Source organism: Limanda limanda, chromosome 12 (assembly GCF_963576545.1).
Source record: "Limanda limanda chromosome 12, fLimLim1.1, whole genome shotgun sequence".
Taxonomy (NCBI): domain Eukaryota; kingdom Metazoa; phylum Chordata; class Actinopteri; order Pleuronectiformes; family Pleuronectidae; genus Limanda; species Limanda limanda.
Genome location: NC_083647.1, coordinates 16,829,246 through 16,848,695, shown reverse-complemented (window position 1 = coordinate 16,848,695; position 19,450 = coordinate 16,829,246). Strand labels below are relative to the sequence as shown.

At 43.3% G+C, this 19,450-nt stretch overlaps 1 protein-coding gene across 1 annotated transcript in view; it reads left to right on the top strand.

The window, feature by feature from the left end:
• Positions 1–19,450, top strand: part of pacrg (PARK2 co-regulated) — a 131,184-nt gene that overhangs the window by 47,780 nt on the left and 63,954 nt on the right. The window contains exon 3 of the mRNA XM_061082147.1: positions 16,368–16,539. Within this exon, the coding sequence (XP_060938130.1) occupies positions 16,368–16,539 (172 nt within the window). The remainder of the gene's footprint in view (positions 1–16,367; positions 16,540–19,450) is intronic.

Here is a 19,450-nt window from a genome sequence, read left to right as displayed (position 1 = left end):
ATGGTTAATTATGTTGATGAATGGTAGTGCTGAGGGTACTCCATCAGCAAATCATGAACTGGTCTCTCTCTCTTCTCGCAACTAAGCTGAGTTTGCAGGATGGTGCATCATGTGGCAAAGCAGCTCAAATACTCAGACACGTCAGACTTGACCTTAGACTCTTTCTACACAGCTCAACGCTGACTACAAACAGTCTTTGTATCTGTTAGATGGGATGTGTTGGCAGTTGAATTTAAAAACTGGAAGTGCATAAAAGCCAATCTGTGTGTGTGTGTGTGTGTGTGTGTGTGTGTGTGTGTGTGTGTGTGTGCCTCTTTATTTGCCAAACTGCCCTGCATGTTGGTAAAAGCTACAATTTAGACTTCAACTGCGGAAAAGACTGCCTGACCACTAATGTGGCAGTGCCACTGTTTCTTCTTTAAGTTGTTTGATGCTGCAGTCACAGGCACTAATCTTAGTAATGGCACCACATCCGCCCCTGCTTTAATTCAATTTTGTTTTTTTGTAGCACAGGCTTTGCCATAAAATCTATATTAATTTAAGCACCTGTAGTAAACACTTGGTCTTGTTCCTATTTAAGAACAACAGAGATAGTTTGCAGTGTTTTATTTTTCCGTTCTTCTAAACTATAATAGCAGTTTTCTTGTTTTAAAATGTTAACTTTACATTTTAGTGCATGCTGCACATACTTGCATTTAATTATACTAATCTGATATTCCCTATATATAAAGATGTATAGCCATATCTATAAATTATGAATCATCTATTATTAATTACCCATATCTGTTTTCCTTCTAACTAACTGCTTGTATGTTTTTGGCGGACACACACAGGGTGAATATTCATTATTCAAAATACATTCAAGCCGTAATGTTATTTTCGAGTGGAGTGGGTCCTCCTCTGACGCTGCTCTCGAATGTGCACTCTTAACATTCAAGCTAGGATTATGCCCCCATCCCCTGCCCGCCTCTCATTTAATTGGCTTAGATGAATATCTAAAGAGCTAAAGCTTGGTTTAAGCCGTGCAATTAGTATAGTGCTGTTATTGAATTTTCACGAAAGCCATGGATGCAGATTGTGTGACATAAACAACATTTAAATCATAGTCTAAACGTGATGGATACTTTGCGTACTGTAAAATGTTTATTTATAGAAAAGATCGCGAATGAGAACAGGGAGTCGCTGTAGAGAAAATTGCCCGAAATTCAATATGCTGTGCAATTATCATGTGTAATAGCCTGTAAAATCCTAATATCTATTCAGCCACTTGGAAAGGCACAAGAAATGGCCGGACCACTTAGCCCACTTTTCTCTGGCCCCTTCCTGGGCATGACAGACGGCCCTGTCTGGAGAGCAGAGAGAAATAATATAAGCCATATTTCATTCAAAGGCCCCCCTCCATGTATCCTCATTCTCTCTGTTTAACTCACTTTCTCTCCTTTCCCTTATCTTTCTGAATTCTCCCGAGCCATATTGGTGATTACCAATGGTGAATCAGCAGGGAAGTAACAGACTGCATCCTGGAGGCGAAATCTACTTGAAAGAGAATGTTGTCTTGTTCTCCTCCTGCTCAGTCCTACTTATTTCAAGGGAGTCGTCTGACAGTGAGATTTTGGACATGTGGAGCATCACTTGGAATTGCGCAGTGTGTAAAGTAGAGGCTCTGACAAGACAGAAAAAGTGGTTCTTACATGACAAAGCATTTGCTGCATTGTAGCATTGCAGAGTATAAACATATTTTTCCAACTTTATGATAACTCATGAACTGCGATAATCCCAGATTCCTTTACAAAACCATTAATTGACTCATAAATCCTGCTCCTTCTTTCCTGCTCGCCATTTTGAATACTCACTGTGAATCTGTTTTAAGCAAAATATTGTACCTGGAATATATAGAACTATATATAACTAATTTTATAGGAAAGCATTTTTAACAAACGATATGATTTTACCACTGACTATTATTTTCCATTATAACAACCAGTCTAACAGAGCTTAAACATGCTGGTTACACTGGTTAAACTGTTCCCTGCTTCTCTTTCCTCTCTCTTCTACCATAAAGCCTTTTCACGAGTTTAACAATTTTATTTATTCATTTATTTTATTTATACTGGCTCTGTTCTAAATCTCCCAGAAAGCCTTTATTGATTTTAGCTGGGCTGTTTGTTAATTTTATTATCTGCCCATTTTATTGATTTGTTGTCTTTGCTTATTGTGAAGCACTTAGTAAGTTGGATTTTGAAGTGCTTTATAAATAACGTCTATTATTATTATGGCAGCACATACAGTTTATTTTGGTTTCTTGTCTGAAAGAAAAAAAATAATATCCCAATAATCACAACCATGCTTACAGAAGAACATGAAGTGATGCGCAGAGCTGCAGTCAGAAATGGTGAAATCTCTCTCCTGCGTATAAGAAAATGATAAAAGGATATAAAGACTGAACGTATGGATGGTGCGGTGGCAATTCATTGGGTCTGACTTGCACCTTTCTCATGCTACTTTCTCTCCTTTTGATCGTAAAGGAAAACTCCCCCCTCTTCCTCTACCCATCACTCGTCTCTCGGAAACATCAGAGACAGTATAACTTGGGGGCCTGAGCCTGTGCGATCTCCGGAGCGTGCACGTCTGTTGCATATGCTTGTGTACGTGCTCACGTGCGCATGGTTGTGCAGCGGCGGCAGCAGGCAGCACCAAGGCCAAGCAGTTAGACACCTAGAGTTTTTGTAATAAACCTGTCAGGAGCGTACCCATCTTCATCTCCTAGCTGTTCACTTCGTCATCTGACAGCGCCTGTCAAATCTCTGCTCAGGATTTCCTGGAGAAAACCCCCCCCCCCCAGACATCTTTTGCACCGACAGCAGCAACAAAACAACAACATTTGCAGCAGCAGTATCAGACAAAAGTAACTGGTTTCTTTTTGGCGTGGCTTGTGAACACAGAGAGTCGTACAGCATTACAAATTGAGTGTACATTTTTGCAATGCAATTCATAATCATACCAAGCAATATCTAATTCACTACTTTTTTGCTGTGCTGCCATATCCAGTCCCCTCCTCACGCTCACTGCCCTCCTGCATCCTCCAACTAACCTTCCTGCCTGTGTATGAGATGCTGACTAGACTTGTGCTGTTTATCTGCCTCAAATCTTTCCTCCTGGAGCAAACCAGTGATTGCCTGCTACCAGTTATGAAGGGAGGGACTATTTCCTTATTTGCTATCCTCTCCACTTAGAGCCCAACCACCACCGCTGCCATCATCTTCCCAATGTGTCACATCTGAAAAGAGCAGGGAGCACTTGCCACCTCTGCTGGAAGATTTCCCCGTTCTGTGGCACCGTGATAAGCTCTGACTTACTTCCTCCGTGTGCAGGCACATGGCTTGTGTTGCCTTTTGTAATTACATCTGCTCCGCTGCACTGTTTCTGCTCCCCTCACTCTCTCCCTCTCCCAAATGGAAAGTAGATTTGTGGGTGTGTGCATGCGTGCTTACGCGTGTGCAAAAGTGGGTGAGTTTTTTGTAGGAAGGAAGTACATGTATCCTTGTGTATTCTCTCCATGCATTGTAATGCCACCCACCACCTGCTGTAATGGATCCCCTTCCATGACACACACTCTTCATGCTGATGGGTTCAGACCGCAGCATTTGTTTATCCATTTTTTCCATTCTAATAGAAAATGGAAATATTACAACCTTCACAGACTATGATTGTGTGTGTAGACTTCTATTTGTGTGTGTAGAGCGCTGCAAAAATTTAATATGAAGAGACGGAATAAGTGTTGTCTTTTTGTTTTCTTTGCTGAACGGGGGATGATTAATGAAAAGATAAAAGATTTTTCTCGTACTGCAAGATCAAGTTATGTTCGCCTGCTTAGTTTTGCCTCTCTGGCATGCTTGGATTATTTGTGCAGGATAGAAACAGTTTGAGTTCTGTAGCAACACTTATATTCTCCCCAGCTAATATTAAGTAAAAACACTTGGGTTCAGTATTGGTTCAAACACTCACCTGAGACACTGATCTCAAACCTGCTCTGTGTCACCGACCTGATGGCCGGGGCTGACAGCACTGACACTGCACCTTAAGCTCCGTCTGGATGGGATTTATTTCTCTCGGGAATGCTTGGTAATTTGAATATCACACGCTGATATGTCGTGATTTTTATCCCCATCCAGAGTGCGTGTTCATGAGAAATTGGCCCCCAAACCCAAATCACAGTCCCAAAGACCTCTTTGTGCACTTGTTTTTCCCTTACTTAAAGAGTAAGCTCTCAGCATGCTCCCTACGGAAACCCACTTGCCATCTAATCTCTGGGTGTGGGCACGCATTGGCTTCAATAATTGGTGGTGTGCATATTAATGCTACAGATCACAATGTTTCAACAGAAGAGCATTTGCCCGGAAATGTTTCCGAGGATAAAAACGTAAATTCACTCAGATGTTTTGGCTGTTTTCTCGTGTGCAGTTATTGTCTTATGGTCTACGTCGCTTCTGTCCAGCAGCTCCTGCTCATCAAGTTTGGATGTTCATGCTTTCCTATACTTTCAAATTTTGAGAGGCACCTGCCGTTTCTTTGAGCCAGTCCAAATAACCCTTTTAATTTGAAAAATAAAAGTGGATAAAAGTATCCTCGATCCACCCCATTGCGGGATCTGCCTCAAAATTCTGTCTTGACCCATTTCCCATCCTTCCAGCAGGTTTTGAGAAAATACGATATAAAGCTTTTGCACAATCCTGCTGAGAAACAAGCTTAAGAATGGATGAAAACATGACCTCCTTGGTGGCGCTTTCATGATAATAACAAAGTAAGCTTTATTCCTGTAACCAACAGTGATGTCAGGGTCTTCTCATTTGATCGTTGAGTAGAAAACGACATCACCGAGGCAATCAAAGAACTTGACTGTGCTTTAGGTCAACAAAGAAACAGATGTGCAGCTGTTTTTAACTCACTCTGTAAGTAACATCTGGATATTGTTGCCCTCCTATGTTTGTGCTTCTTTGTATTTTTACCGAGCTATTCAACAACAAGTCTGTTTCTAGATGTAGGAAACTGCCCTTAACCCCTCCAGCTGCCTTTGTGCCAGCACTCCGATTGTCCTCGCTGCCAATAATCTAAACTATGACAGATGTTGCATTGGGATAGAAGCAGTAGGTGTCTTTCAGTAGCTGATCCCAACCTGCTTATTTTTCCCCTGCTATTTCTTTGCATCCAGTTATTCAGCTGATCATGTTATAACAAAGCATGGATCTTGCAGTAGTAGCACATCTGTTTTTGTGCCTTCATACTCGTCCAGCACTGCATTGTCTGTGATAATTTAAAAGCTGCGATGCTTCCCACTCACAGCGGCCCTGCAAGTAGAGCACGTTAGTCACTTCCTCACAAACTAACCCCCTCTTTTGATTCTGTCCTTTTGACAAAGGCCTCAAGAGAAAGTGTTGAATCATTGGACTAAAGATGTTATCAATGCTGAGAAAAGACATATTTTCCCCTGCAGGTGGATGAGGAAGCTGTATGTGTGTGTGTGTTTGCATGTTGGTTGGTGCACAGCCTTGTGGGTAAGGCTTTATTCTTGCCCTCACCTCGCTGTTTGACTCTTGATATTCATCGCAACCTTATTTTTTGATCGCTGGACCGTCACCTGCACAGCTGCCCTCCATCCTCAAAGGTTGGATTCCACATCACCCGACAAAGAGCTCTGCCTTGACATGACTACTGACCCCTGGCAGAGACAGAGGTAAAGTTCTATCATGTAAGGAGGCTTCAGTTCACCATTTATTGACACAAAAAGGATCCCATATTTTGGAGTGATGCCTTTTTTCTGTCCGTTCAACAGTCTTTCAGAAAGTAGATGAACCAAGTTGTTATAAGTGGCCCTGTCTTCTCTGCCTCTGCTCGCAGCCATATCCACCTCCTGGCTTCCCTGGATTAGGTTTAAATACAACAGCACATCCCCACTCCACTTGTATAATTGGCTTTCATCTTTTTTTCTTCACCTACCTTCTCCTCTCACCTAAATCAAAGCTGAAAATAGCAGATTGGACTATAATCTGCTGTGAGGGTGAAGAGATACAATACAGGCTCATTACTTCTCGCTGCTCACTTTCGCTGTCTGTCCTTCATTTGCTCTCGTTTCACCCTTTTTCTCGCCCTTCCAACTCAGTTCTCTCTGTCACCGTCCTCTCGAGCCACGGAGCTGTGGCTGCTCTGTGAAGTCCAGGCTCTGTTTGATCTGTAGTCCAGAACACAGGATGAGAGTTATCCACTGGCAACAACAAGAACATCCCATTAGGAGCCGTGCAGAGCCTTGAAAAATGCTCTCGCCTCTCGCCACTGATGCTGCTGATTCTCCGCGCTGCTCCTCAGCTCAGGGTCAGCATTACTGTCGCTCCGCACACTTGACACCTCAGCTCAAAGTCTGGTTCACTTGTTGAATTTAAAATGTGCAATGTGTCTGATTTTGAGCCAGTCATGGTTTGGTCACTGTGTCACTGATGGAAATTCTAGTTGGCCGTGTTTTGAAGGTGCCCTTGATAGAATTGGGAGCTTTGAATTGGTAGGCACCGTTTGATGTGAGAGATATTTTGTTGGACCCTGACGCCCGTGTTCTGCGGTCAATATTGGCTTAATTTTCCACTCATTGCTATTGAACCCATTATAATGGACCAATCCAAGCATGTGTTTCCTGTTTTGCCTGTTTCTCCATGTCTAGCAACTGACATCAGAAGATTACAAACACTAATACACTAATTGAAACCCTGATACATCCATCCACTCATCCATTATCTATACCGCTTATCCTTTTAGGATTACAGGGGAACTGGAGACAATCCCAGCTGACATCTGCCCGATGTCAGCTGGGATACACTGAAAAAGAGTATTTGGAAAAAAATACATGTTATTATTTAATAATGTTTTATCACCATATTGTCTCACTAACAAACTCATAAACTATTAACAGCCTGTGATATCTCTGATGAATAATTACTTGCATCAGAAAGGATTTAGTGCTGTTAACTGCCTGTCACTATGTCAGTCTGTTTTGCTGTAAAAAATACTTTAGGTTTTAATAACTCATCCCAGCACAGAATTTTCTGCAAGAGATAATCAACTTGAGTAATTAGAGAGACTTTAAAATAAATTGCTGCCTAATTATTTTTGCATGTTAATGCACAAATATGCAATCTAATTGCCCATGTGTCTGCTAACATATATCTGGTCTTTATTCCCTTTAGTTTTCTTCCCGCCTCGTCTCTTCAGGCACAGAGTGTCACGCGGCGCGGTGAGGCTGCCGGTGTTATCTTTAACAGACCGAGCATTTGTCTTGGGCTCTATTGTTTTGGCTTCATGCACAAAACCAATGGAGCTCATTCATCATGTGCTCATTGAAAATGAGAATATTTGCTTGAACATTTGTGAGGATTTTTCTGTACAGTGTGAGACAGAGGAGTGAGATTTATCAAAGCCGTGCAGGCAGTTCCTGCTACAGTCATGGTATTTGCTTGCTGAAAAAGCATTATTCGGTCCCCTTATCGTCCCTGTGCATCTGACATGTACAAATCACACACACGTGCAGACATGCATGTATGCAAGTAATTAATGGACACAGAGACATGTGGCACACTTGCACACTCACATCCACACAAATACTCACTGTGCTTTCTGTTTCCGTCACAAACAACCAGTGATGGATAGGCCCTTTCCATTTTAAACAGGGAGAAAGCACATGCCCCCGGGGACCCTTATGTGTGGAAGTACTTTGAAGTGTCCACATTTAATTCTTCTGTATGATAAATGAGAGGAGAACTGCAGTCGTAGCCTGTGAGAAAAAGCTCTGCTTGTTCAACGAGGGGAGCGGTAACAAATGTAGCGATAGCTGATAAGCTGACTGTGTCTCTTGCTCGTGCTTGTTGTTCTGGTCCCTGCAGACCCCCACAGCCAGATAACAAATCCATCCTATCAATCAAACCCATCAATGGCTGGCTGCAGATTAGAGACAGTGATTTTGGGGCTGATTGGAGGGGAAATGCTGATTACACCCCTCTCTCTCTCTCTCTCTCTCTCTCTCTCTCTCTCTCTCTCTCTCTCTCTCTCTCTCTCTCTCTCTCTCTCTCTCTTCCCTCTCTCTCCCTCTCTGACTTGATTGCACTCTGCCTGTGTGTTGTCAGGCTCGGCTCCTGAGCTGTAATCACTGGAAGCTGAGAGCACGAGGCCTTGGATCCATACGAGACACAGATCCAACGGCACCACATCGCCGGAAGGCTGTGACTTTATGACCAGGTCATTTAAAAACGTCTGTATCTCAAACCGTCAGAGCATCCGGGCATGGCCGCCGAACGCACGCAGGCCAACACACGTGTGCATGTATGCATACATCACAGTGAGATAAGGAAAAACTCCAGCTATGAATCCTTTAGTCAGACAACTCCTGTCATGTTCACCACCTCCTGAGTCTCTCCACTGCTCTGGCCTACTTCCATCACGGTGGCAGAGGGTCCCGTGCTGGATCTCGAGCGCACACACACACACACACACACACACACACACTCACACTAACACACTCACACACTCAGCAGCGCACTGAGTGGAGTCCTAATCCGAGCTTTATTTAGCTGCCTCACCTTTAAAACTGGAGCACCAGCTCCAGACGGTCTCTTCTCCACCTCAGCTTCTTCTAACATTACATCCCTCTATCCCTGCACTCCTTCATCAATATGCAGTGACTTTTTCTTTTTTTTCTTGCACCCACTGCAGCTGGAGAGGCCTGCTGTATTTTGTCAGTTTGAGTGTACTGTCAGACAACAGAGGAAACTGCATGAATTTACTTGAATAAGAAACCATATTCATTGCCAGATATTACAATCATTCTGCTGGCAAGTTTGAAATGTGTTTGGGAAATTAATTGGTTTTGTGCGCTTGCTTGTTTATAGAAAAAAGAATAATTGTGATGGGTTCTCAGTTGGAGCGCAGGAACTAAGCGAATTCCTTCTTTGTTCCTCACGTAAACAAGGAAACTGCTGAAACGAAAACTCAATAATGATTGTGATGATGACATTATGAGTAAATGGAGTACATGCATGGAGAAAGCCCACAGCGGTGTCGAATTGTCTTCAAACTTAGTTGCTAAATATTCAGGGACATGTGAAGTTTTTTAAGCGTCCTGGAACACTAAGCGCTGTGGTTGCTTTTCTGTAACCATGTGATGAAGCAGTCTGGATTCTTGATACAGTCAGTTGAGATCTGTTGGGACCCATTTGAACAGAATGTTTGAAAGGATTTTCAGGTTTGGGTCAGGTTTGCTCACGTTGGCTTTGCTATCTACCTACCTGTAATGGGGAAAAACATTGGTCTTTTTTGGGTCATGTTAGGACCCAAAACACGCCAGTCGTCTGGTTTGTTTCCTCCCAGGCTCGAACAGAACATTTCAGCCGGAGCACAGCAGAATCCATCAGGGTTTTTCTTCATATTTTCCAACGCTGTCTGCAGGGTCACTCTTTCAATTACCAAGTCATGTTTGTTGCTCTTTTACTCCTGCTTTAAATCCTCAACACCACATTTGGGACTGTAGGCGTGACTGTATGCAATTTTAATCTCAGTCTGCGTCTATGTCGGTGTGTGTGTGTGTGTGTGTGTGTGTGTGTGTGTGAGGTAGGTGCACATAAGATTCATAACTCTCTGCGTCCTGGTTGTGAACCACCTTTGAAGCCCACAAATTGTCTCATTCGGCGTGTGTTAGGTATCATTTCAATTGACACCATGCTCCCTTGCAGTGGTGCTTTGAATTGAGCATACTTGCATGCTTGTTAGATGGAAACAGCTGTCAGGGGAGATAGCGAGAGTGACTCACTCTTCTTTCCCTCACTTATCGTTTTGCCTATTCCAGTCTTGCTCCGCTTAACGTGACCTCCGAGAAAGTCAAAATATTCTGCTCTTTTCCTCTTTTTTTTTTTTTTTGCTCCTCCGTGTTTTTCCCTCTCCGTCATATTCACAGTGTGCGCACACAGCATGGTGACTGATTTCTGCAAATGTCGTGGCCAAAAGTGCACCGTGCACCTGTGGCACAGCAGGAAACAGAGTTGGATTAGGATGAATAAATTATTAGAGTGTGTTGTGTGCAGCGTGCTCAAGAAAACTTCTGAGGATTTGCAGAGGTTCTGTCATAAAAGCTTCTCTCAGCATCTTTGCAAATAAATGCATTTCACCTTGAATCAACCACAGAGGCTGCTCAGGCTGTTCTGTGCAGCTCAGTTTATTTCATTATAAAAAGAAAAATTTACATCTCAGCTTCTTTGTCAAGAATAACACAATTAAGTCCAGTACTTTTTTCCGCTACCCTTGTATCAACATTTGTTAACATCTTTTAGCAGAACCAAACTCCGAATTTGAAAAACAGTTTAGTAAGTTGACTGTACATGCAGTGAGTAGGGATATGGCTAACACCGTGTTTGAAAGGTTTCATGCACACACTCAAGCAGTTTTCAGAGTTTGCCGTTAAAATATGAATAACGTATGCATAACAAAGATTTTCAGACCATTCAGGCAAGAGGTGGCCCAAGGGTATAGCCGGCAGGAGGAAGGACATAATGTGTAAATCTGCTGGGGAAGAACACAGGGTTTTTGTTGCGAGCACATTGAGTCCAGCCGTATCGGACTATATTGCCAAAAGCTCTTAAATTGACATCTTTGTCAGCAATGCACAAGTTTTTGATTCTGAGATGTTCATATTCTTCCAGTTTTGCATCTGTCGTGTGTTAGACACGTCATCAACAAACCAACTTGCCGTCAATTTTCTTGCTGCATTCTCATATGGGCTCTATTTTTGGGAAAAATTCTCCCTGGGCCTGGCAAAAAGGTTCCTGAAAACATCCAGAGCAATCAACTCTGACATCTGCATTGTCACACACAGGCTCCAAAAAACCTCTTGTCTTAAGTACATGTCTGAAAACAGCTTCACTAACTCTTTGACTTCATGACCTCATCATGAGATCTCTCTCACAGCAGGCAAACATTTAAAGTTAAATCCTCTTAATATCTTTCGTGTCTGGAACTGAATGACCGCCTGTGTCTCAGTCCTGTTTGCATGGTTATTATTTCTCAACATGTTTCATCGTTCCTGTTGCCAAGTTGTCCAAACTGTGTTGTCTGCAGCTGCACAGAGTTGGAGACGTGTCTCTGGAGCAGTTTTTCATCCGAAAGCTTCACTTTATTGAGATTTTAATAAAAGGAATATTGCCGTCCAGAGAGTTCATGATGTAGTCATGGAGATTTGAGCTGTTACTTGGATACTGGACACTTTCTTTTCCTTTATACAAAGGCCTTGGTCCGCAAGTAGATCATGTCTTACTGTATACCAGCATACCAGCTGATGCAGAATTGTAATGCATCACCATCGTGAATCATTATGTATCATAAATACATTAAACACAAGTGCCATCGTTAAACTGCAGCACTTAATGTAATTGATCCTCAAATGGAAGGAAGCCAGTCAGAGTGTCAGAAACAACAAAAAGCCTCTGTCAGCATGACCCACATGAACAGAAAGTCTCGAACAAAAACTGTCTAAATCTCTGTTAATGCTTCTTAATTTGATTATTTACGACAAAGCTTAAATTTCCAAATTTAAAAATTACACATCTTTCACAGTTGGGGCTTTTGAAACAGAGAGAGAGAGAGAGAGAGAGAGAGAGAGAGAGAGAGAGAGAGAGAGAGAGAGAGAGAGAGAGAGAGAGAGAGAGAGAGAGAGAGAGAGAGAGAGAGAGAGATGCACGTTTTCTGAAGTTGCAGCATGAAGTTAGCTTATCACCGAAAACTCAGGAATTCTGTTATGATATGTGATGTTATTTTTGATGCTTGCTGGTTCATGCCTTCCTCCTCCGTCCCCATAACATACAAACCCTTTCAATGCATATCTCGCCTCTGAGCATAAATATCTTTTTTAGACGCACGTCGCACTGTCTGCGTGCTCTCCTACGTGAGACCTGCTTTCCTGTTCTGCTCTTTTCTAATGGATTTTCTGCAGAACTAATGGACGGATGTTTGGCCATCGTGACTGTGAATGACTCATAGTGTGAGTGGCACCAATAGGAGGCCTGTTCTCCTCTTAAAACTGGAGAAATTGACAGCGGCTCATCTGCCAGCTCATCTAAATACAGCAACCTGCGCTTGTGTTAACAGAAAAGCAGAATTCAGGTCAAGTCATTATGGCGTCCTCAAACAGCTGGCATTCAGCCTGTTTCTTATATGATCTATGAGACATGCACAGTGTGAGACAACGCAGGTTAGATCCACAGATCAGAAGACAAAATTTGCTGACATTTTAAAGAGTAAGAACGTAGTTATAGATTCTTGAAGCTCTGTTCTTGACATATTTCGGACTGAAGAGGAATACGTTGTTGTAGTCTTCTGTAGTGATTTGATCTGACAGTTGAGAGATTTGATTGGGTGCTCAGGTGAAGCTGCGCTCCAGCGGATGCAAAAGATGGATGTGACGTAGCGGAGGCCTCTTGACCTCCACCCACACGTCCCTCGTCCACATCGTTGCAGGCGAATGAAGGACAAATGAATAAATTATACCTAAACCACACTTTTGGAAATGTACACACATTTTTTTTATCCAACTGACAAAACAGATGACTCAGTGTGGTTTTATATGAAAGGAGGGGTGAGCCAATTGAGGCGAATCACATTTGATCACAGTAACCTCAGAAGCAGGCTAAAAAAAAACACACACACACATACAGACACCGATGCAGACTCACAAAAGTCTTCTCTCAATCCCTCTGTCACTGTCTGGCTGTGGCTGACCAGGGTGTTCGCGTGTCGTCCCCGCCTCTGTGACGATTTTCTCCAGCTTCCACCCACAGTCCATAGTCATGCAGCTTAGGTTAATTGGCAACTCTAAGTAGGTGTGGATTTAATGGTTGTTTGTCTCTGTATGTTGGGCTTGTGATGGATTGGCGACATGTCCAGGGTGTCGCCCGACTCTCACCCTGTGTCCGTTGGGATTGTCTCCGGCTCCCTTGAGACTTTTAAAGGATAAAGGGTTCAGATAATGGACGGATGGACGGATGGACGGATGGACGGATGGACTTTCACACTGTATCTTATCCTTCTTTATAGAATCTCTGGTTTTGATAGATTAGCTTTTCTAGCTTTAATGACTCACATCACCTTGGCAAACCAGACTTATAGCTTATCACGTGTGAGCATGCACAGCGTATACATCAGGTTACACAAAAGCATTTGTACACACACACATTTATCCTCCCACATGTTTTCAAACACACGAAGACACGCATATGCACACACGCTATCATCCAGGCATTGTGGAAAGTGGCAGCCTGCTTTTTTTCCAGCTCCTCCTGGTCTCCGGTGCCTGTCAGGGGCCTCGGATACTGTTTTTTAATGAGGAGACTCTCTCCTCGCACTTGCTTGAGTCAGGTCTGTTGCTGTGTGTCCAGAGGAGACGTGCGGGTCTGTGTCCCAGGGCTAATTGCTGCTACTTGGCTGATAGTCTTTCTGTGCTCCACTCTCATTGACTCCCCGGACTCTGGGGGGATTCCCACAGGCACCCAAAGACAAACAAACCTGGGCGGACAATCGATAACGGATGCAAGAGTTACCGCTCGGCGCAGCTGCTGATTAAGATTCTCTGGGAACGGGTACGTGTGTATGTGTGTATCTGGGCTATATAAGTGTGTGAAGGTGTCTGCTGATTGCCCCCGTCTCCTTCAGAGCTAACTGGAATCTTCAGCCAGTCCCTAAGTGCTTCATGTGATTTTGATAAAGAGCATGAAAGAGTTCAGAGTCAGCCTCACATGCAGCAACACCATATTAATATTCCCGGGTAATTATTCCCTGAACTTGTAGCAGTGTCACAACATGGTAGGTGAGACTGTGAGATCTGAAATTGTACTAATAGCAATTACCAGGAGATCCCTGATGATTAGAATCGCTTTTATAACCATCTTCCTTTTTACATAATTTGACTTTATTGTCTTGATGACATGTGATATGATTCATCACATCAGTTAATCATAGAATTAAACTGAGTTTACTCTTCTACAGCTCAACAAAACAGTGTGATTCTCACTTCAGCCCCATTGTAGTTTTTATTTTGTCTGATATTTTTCTCATATTTAATTAAGGGAGATAAAAAATATGAATATTCAGTATAAAGATATATATGTATTTTCTTTTCTTTCTTATTTTGTCTGATATTTTTCTCATATTTAATTAAGGGAGATAAAAAAATATGAATATTCAGTATAAAGATATATATGTATTTTCTTTTCCAAATGAGAAAGAGGAGCCATTAATAAATCAAGCAAGGTATCTCCCTTGAATCTCTAGTATGTGACTTGCTATTTGTCGTTTAAGATGTTCAAATCAGACCTAATTTGTCTTTCAAGCAAAGCTGCAATAGAAGGCGCTTGACAACAAATACAACGATAAAATAAAACACAGCAATAAATAAATAAAATAAAGATAAATGTACGGAGACAGCTTTACATTCGTTTTGTGTGGCCAAAGTAAAAAAGGTGCTCACGCCTTGACATGTCTCTGTGTGCCACGGACTCTCAGGCAAAGCTGTGCCTCACCCCGTCTGCCCCTCTAGTCCTTCTCTTCCCCTCTAGTCCTTCGCTTCTCCTTCTCTCTGGGCCCGTGTTTGCTTTTGTTCTCATCTCCAGCCCGACTGACTCACAATGATGATCTTGACCAAGCGCAGGGAAAGTTCAAGGTTGCTCGGTAAATTGCCTCAAAGCAATCAGCCCTGTCTCTTTGCGCTAACAGTGTGAGCTCTCTGTCTCTGTCGCCATCTCTCCGTCTCTCCGTCTCTCCTTTCTTTTAGTCTCTCCTTCTCCATCTCTGTGTTTACCAGGAGAGGGGGGGCTTGGGTGGGGTGGGTGCATTGCCATTGGCAGCAGGAGAGGGGGGGGGGGGCTGCTTTGAAGTCTTGGCTCTGACCGGCGGCTGAGTGAGGGCTGGGGACTTGAAAGCGTCACTGGCTGGGTGACATTTCAGCACAGACCAGCGTGACCCAGCTGTGTGTGTGTGTGTGTGTGTGTGTGTGTGTGTGTGTGTGTGTGTGTGTGTGTTTGTGTGTGTGTGCGTGTGCGTGTGTGTGTGTGTGTGTGCGTGTGTGCGTCTGCGTGGACAAAAAAGTGTCTCGTCCTCATGGCTTCAGCTGTCCTCAAGGACTGCAGGCTGCTGGGGGCTATTTGCCTCTGCACCAAGGGGATCACCTTTCATTGCATGAAAAAACAGAGTCACCCCCTCAACCACGATCCATTCACTCAACACTGTATTGCCATTGGAATGCAGCACCACAGCTGATGTCGCTGTTATAAATACAGTCAACAACCAGATCCACGACACGGATAATCTACGAAACACGTCTGCGTAACATTCTTGGGTGAATTGCAGTAAACACGCACGAGCACCCAGGGCTCAAGGACAGCCTCCTGTGGGTCAACTGGTCTTTCCAGCCCAGTGTGTCTGAGTAGCTTTCTTCTGATGGCTTTACACACATTAAAGACTTCACTTTAATGTGTCACACCGAACCCACACGCTCAGGCAAACATCAAAGTCCGCCTGTGGCCTGTAGCCGGCCCAATGTCTTCATCTCCCAGTCGACGGTGTGTGTGTGTGTGTGTGTGTGTGTGTGTGTGTGTGTGTGAGCGCCTTTATGTCTGTCCTGTAAACGCTATAAACAGGTGTTAACATGTCAGCCCACAAGATGCCACATGCCGCTGTGTCATGATCTCCTGAACAGCTGTCCCCCGCCATTGTGTGCGTGTGTGTGTGTGTGTGTGTGAGAGAATGTTTTTACTGTAAAGGTTATGAATGAGTGCTAGAGGAGCTTTAGCCCTGGATTTTGTGCAAAGCCAAGGTCAAGCAAAGCCAAAAAGCCAAGATTTAAAGGCGGCAGCGAGGGATTTCCAAGAAATCTCATGGAGTGGCACCTGGGTGGAGCTGTAGAATCTCATTGTCTTTTCAAGTTTTTTTGTCAACGTGACATGTTTGTAATGTTCCAGTTTGCGTGTCCATTGTGCGTTAGAAACCTCAACAACACGCTCACCTGCTCGCTGTGAATTTTACAGAAATATATGAGAAATTTGCGAACGTTTTTCATGGAAAAGGTCAGGAAAATATCCTGTAAAACGTTCAAAAAATCTTCCAGACTTTAGTCCATTTCTGAAAGCAGCTAAACAGCCTGCCGCCGCTGCTAGATAATGTCTCCATTAGCAGCTGTACATGTACTGACAAATAGCACAAGAAAGAATGTCTTCCCTCTCTCTCAATCCATCTCTCTGGATTAAACAAGCAGCTAAAAATACCTTTTTAATGTAAATGTGATTGTCTGTCCTCAGGTGGAGATTGAAAAACTGGACTACCTTCACTACCTGCCACTGTTCTTTGACGGCTTGTGCGAGACGGCTCATCCGTACGAGTTCTTCGCCCGCCAGGGAGTCCACGACATGCTGGAGCACGGAGGCCCCAAGATCCAGCCTGTCGTCCCCCAGCTCATCATCCCCATCAAGAGTAAGTCTGGGAAGGTGTCTGCGCTCATGGTTTACCAATCACACACATCACGGCTCCTTTCCCAAGTGGCCCTGTGTGTGTCTGTTTCTGTGTGTGTGTGTGTGTGTTGATCGTCATTTAACATTCACTGAAGGAAAAACATGTGGTTATCTCAACACTTAAGGAATACGAGGAAAAGAAGAAAGAAACCAGAGATGGAAATTGTGCTTTTGAAAAATGCATCACTGTGATAGTTCTTTTTTCAGTGAGGAAATATGTTGAATAATCCTCCAAAATCATTGCTATAATTTTAAGCAGTTAAGATACAGCAACTATTTAATTAACGTCTGCAGCAGGACGGCTCGGCTCTCTTCTTCATTTGAATTCCTTCGGCAAAGCCCTCGTAAGTAAACATTGTTATTTCATGAGTGATTGACAGTCAATTAATCTGCTCAGTTACAGTTTAATTGCCGTCCCCATAAATATCTTTCCATGTCATTATTACATTATTCACTATTTTGATGACAGCATCATTACATTTTGATTTGTGTTTGCTGACAAATCCCGGCACCAGACGGCATTCCCAGTTGCTGATGGTGTAACTAGCTGCATATTTAAATAAATTAGAATAGCACAAACAGGATGGGGGCACAAATGTAGTCTAGCTGCTGAAAAAAACAGATCTCAACACAAGGTATCACAAATATTGACATTTTTTTTTCTTTAAATCAATTAGCTAATTATTCTTTAAATATCCTTAATAGCATCTTCATCTATATCCCAAATGTAATAATACATTTTTGAATAATGACACACAATAGCACTTCCAAAGCACTCTCAGGCAACGCTACAGAGGAGTGTAACCAAAATAGACCGACATGCTTAGCCAGGAATAGACTCACCTGTCTTCCACGCTCGTGCTACAACAGATTCTAACATTACCATACGACCAGTCCTGTGACAAGTCCTAATTTGGTTTCTCAGTCATACTGTTCCTATTATTACATTAAACCTCAGGGCGAAGCGTCCTTGCCTTGGTGTTTGCCGGAAGAGGGCAGCTCTAAAAGCATGCCTGATAATCTGCCATGAATGCGGTGACGTGCCACATTTAACTGTGTCATCGGTTGGGCCTCCTTACCTTTTTCCGCACTGACACACACTGACACACACTCAAACACACTCAAACACACTCACACACACACTCACACAACTTGGCAGATGGAGGTGGGCGGAAAGGTCACATCGCAAGGGGAAGTGTTGGACGACTTCAAAAATAGACATGAGAATTTACGGTAATGCGGATAGGAAAGGTTTCTTGTGTGGTGGACAACAGCAGGATCAAAGTACAGGGAAGTAACAGGAGTGCAGAGTTTTTGTGACTTATGTTGGAAAATGTCTACACACACGAACACACACACACACACACACCTACACACACACCTACACACACACACGCCTTTTGTTTGGCGCAGCTGCCAAGTCGAGTGTCAGTTTCGAAGTGGGAGCCTTTAAGTGGCGCCCTGTGAGCCTGAGACGAGTGTTCAAGTCATGGACAGTTGGCCAGTCGTGTGTGTGTGTGTGTGTGTGTGTGTGTGTGTGTGTGTGTGTGTGTGTGTGTGTGTGTGTGTGTGTGTGTGTGTGTGTGTGTGTGTGTGTGTGTGTGTATTGGACGTATGTGGAGGCAGAGGGGCGTGACGGCCAACACCAGGCAGGGCTGTTGGAAACACAGGGACACAGTGAAGGACTGACCCTGGCACAGTCTGTCACCCACCCCTCTTCACCACACAGCTTACACACTGACACATCTAGTTTCTCCTGCATGTTACTGATTTTGGTTTAGTTGTTGACTTTATTATCTAGATTTTTGAGAAATTATTTAGTAAAAGTAACATTGATTGAATAAATACATAAATTAACTTTACCAGTGCAATTTATTGATTCACCAACGTCTTTTAAAAGATTGTTCAAAAAACCGGTGCATACAATTTTAGAGATCTATTATAAATAATTAATTATGATGTTTTCATTCATGTATAACCACTCTAAGCTAAGGACAGTTGAGCTGTCGTTAACTGAGACTGAGTCCTTCATACCCACACAGGTAGGGGGTCCTCTTCCACAGACCCCACCATGCTATACCCCCATGTTTTCTACAGTGGCCCAGAGCAGACAAACCAAAAACTGGCTATTTCAAGGGCCTTTCATGTTTTTATGTTGTCTCAACACCATTTCTCCTAAAGGGCGTAGTGAGGGGAATTCAGTCGGTTGCAGTCTCTGACATCACAGCTAGATGTCATTAAATCCTACTCACTGCTTCTTTAAATATTTGGATAGCCTAACGTGTATTTTAGCCGTTATCAAGAGGCACCCACTTCACACACTGCTAAACATTATACAGCGAGTGACTGGGCCACTCGCTAACTTTAGGCTTTAATTTACAAACTCGAACCTCTCAGCGGTTTCGGTCGTTTGCCTTCGGGAGGCCAGACCAAAGGTGATGGTTCTGCTCCCCATGAAAACACACACTTCTCACTGATAATGGAATTTTAAATGGCCTGCTCCTTATTAACTTTTTGGTTTATTAAAAATCAGGCCTGTTTCACCGTCCACGAGGCGAAGCCGCCAGTCCGTGTCTCCGTTGCAGATTAATTACTTTTCTATGGAGCACGGAAGAAGAAGGGATGATAGAAAAGTGGAAGGAAGTAAAACGCTGTCTGCAGTTTAAAAAGGCAAGATATATATTTTTCTCCTCTGACGTTAATACATCTTCAATGTGGCTGGCAGGCTCTTATCTGCAGAGCGACTGAGTCATGTCAGGCCCTGGTGAATTTTGATGATGACTGCAGGTCACCCAATGAGAATACACAATGAAGGAGGCTCCGTCTGACATTATACTTCAACGCTGTGTCCTCACTGACTTAAACGCTGAACT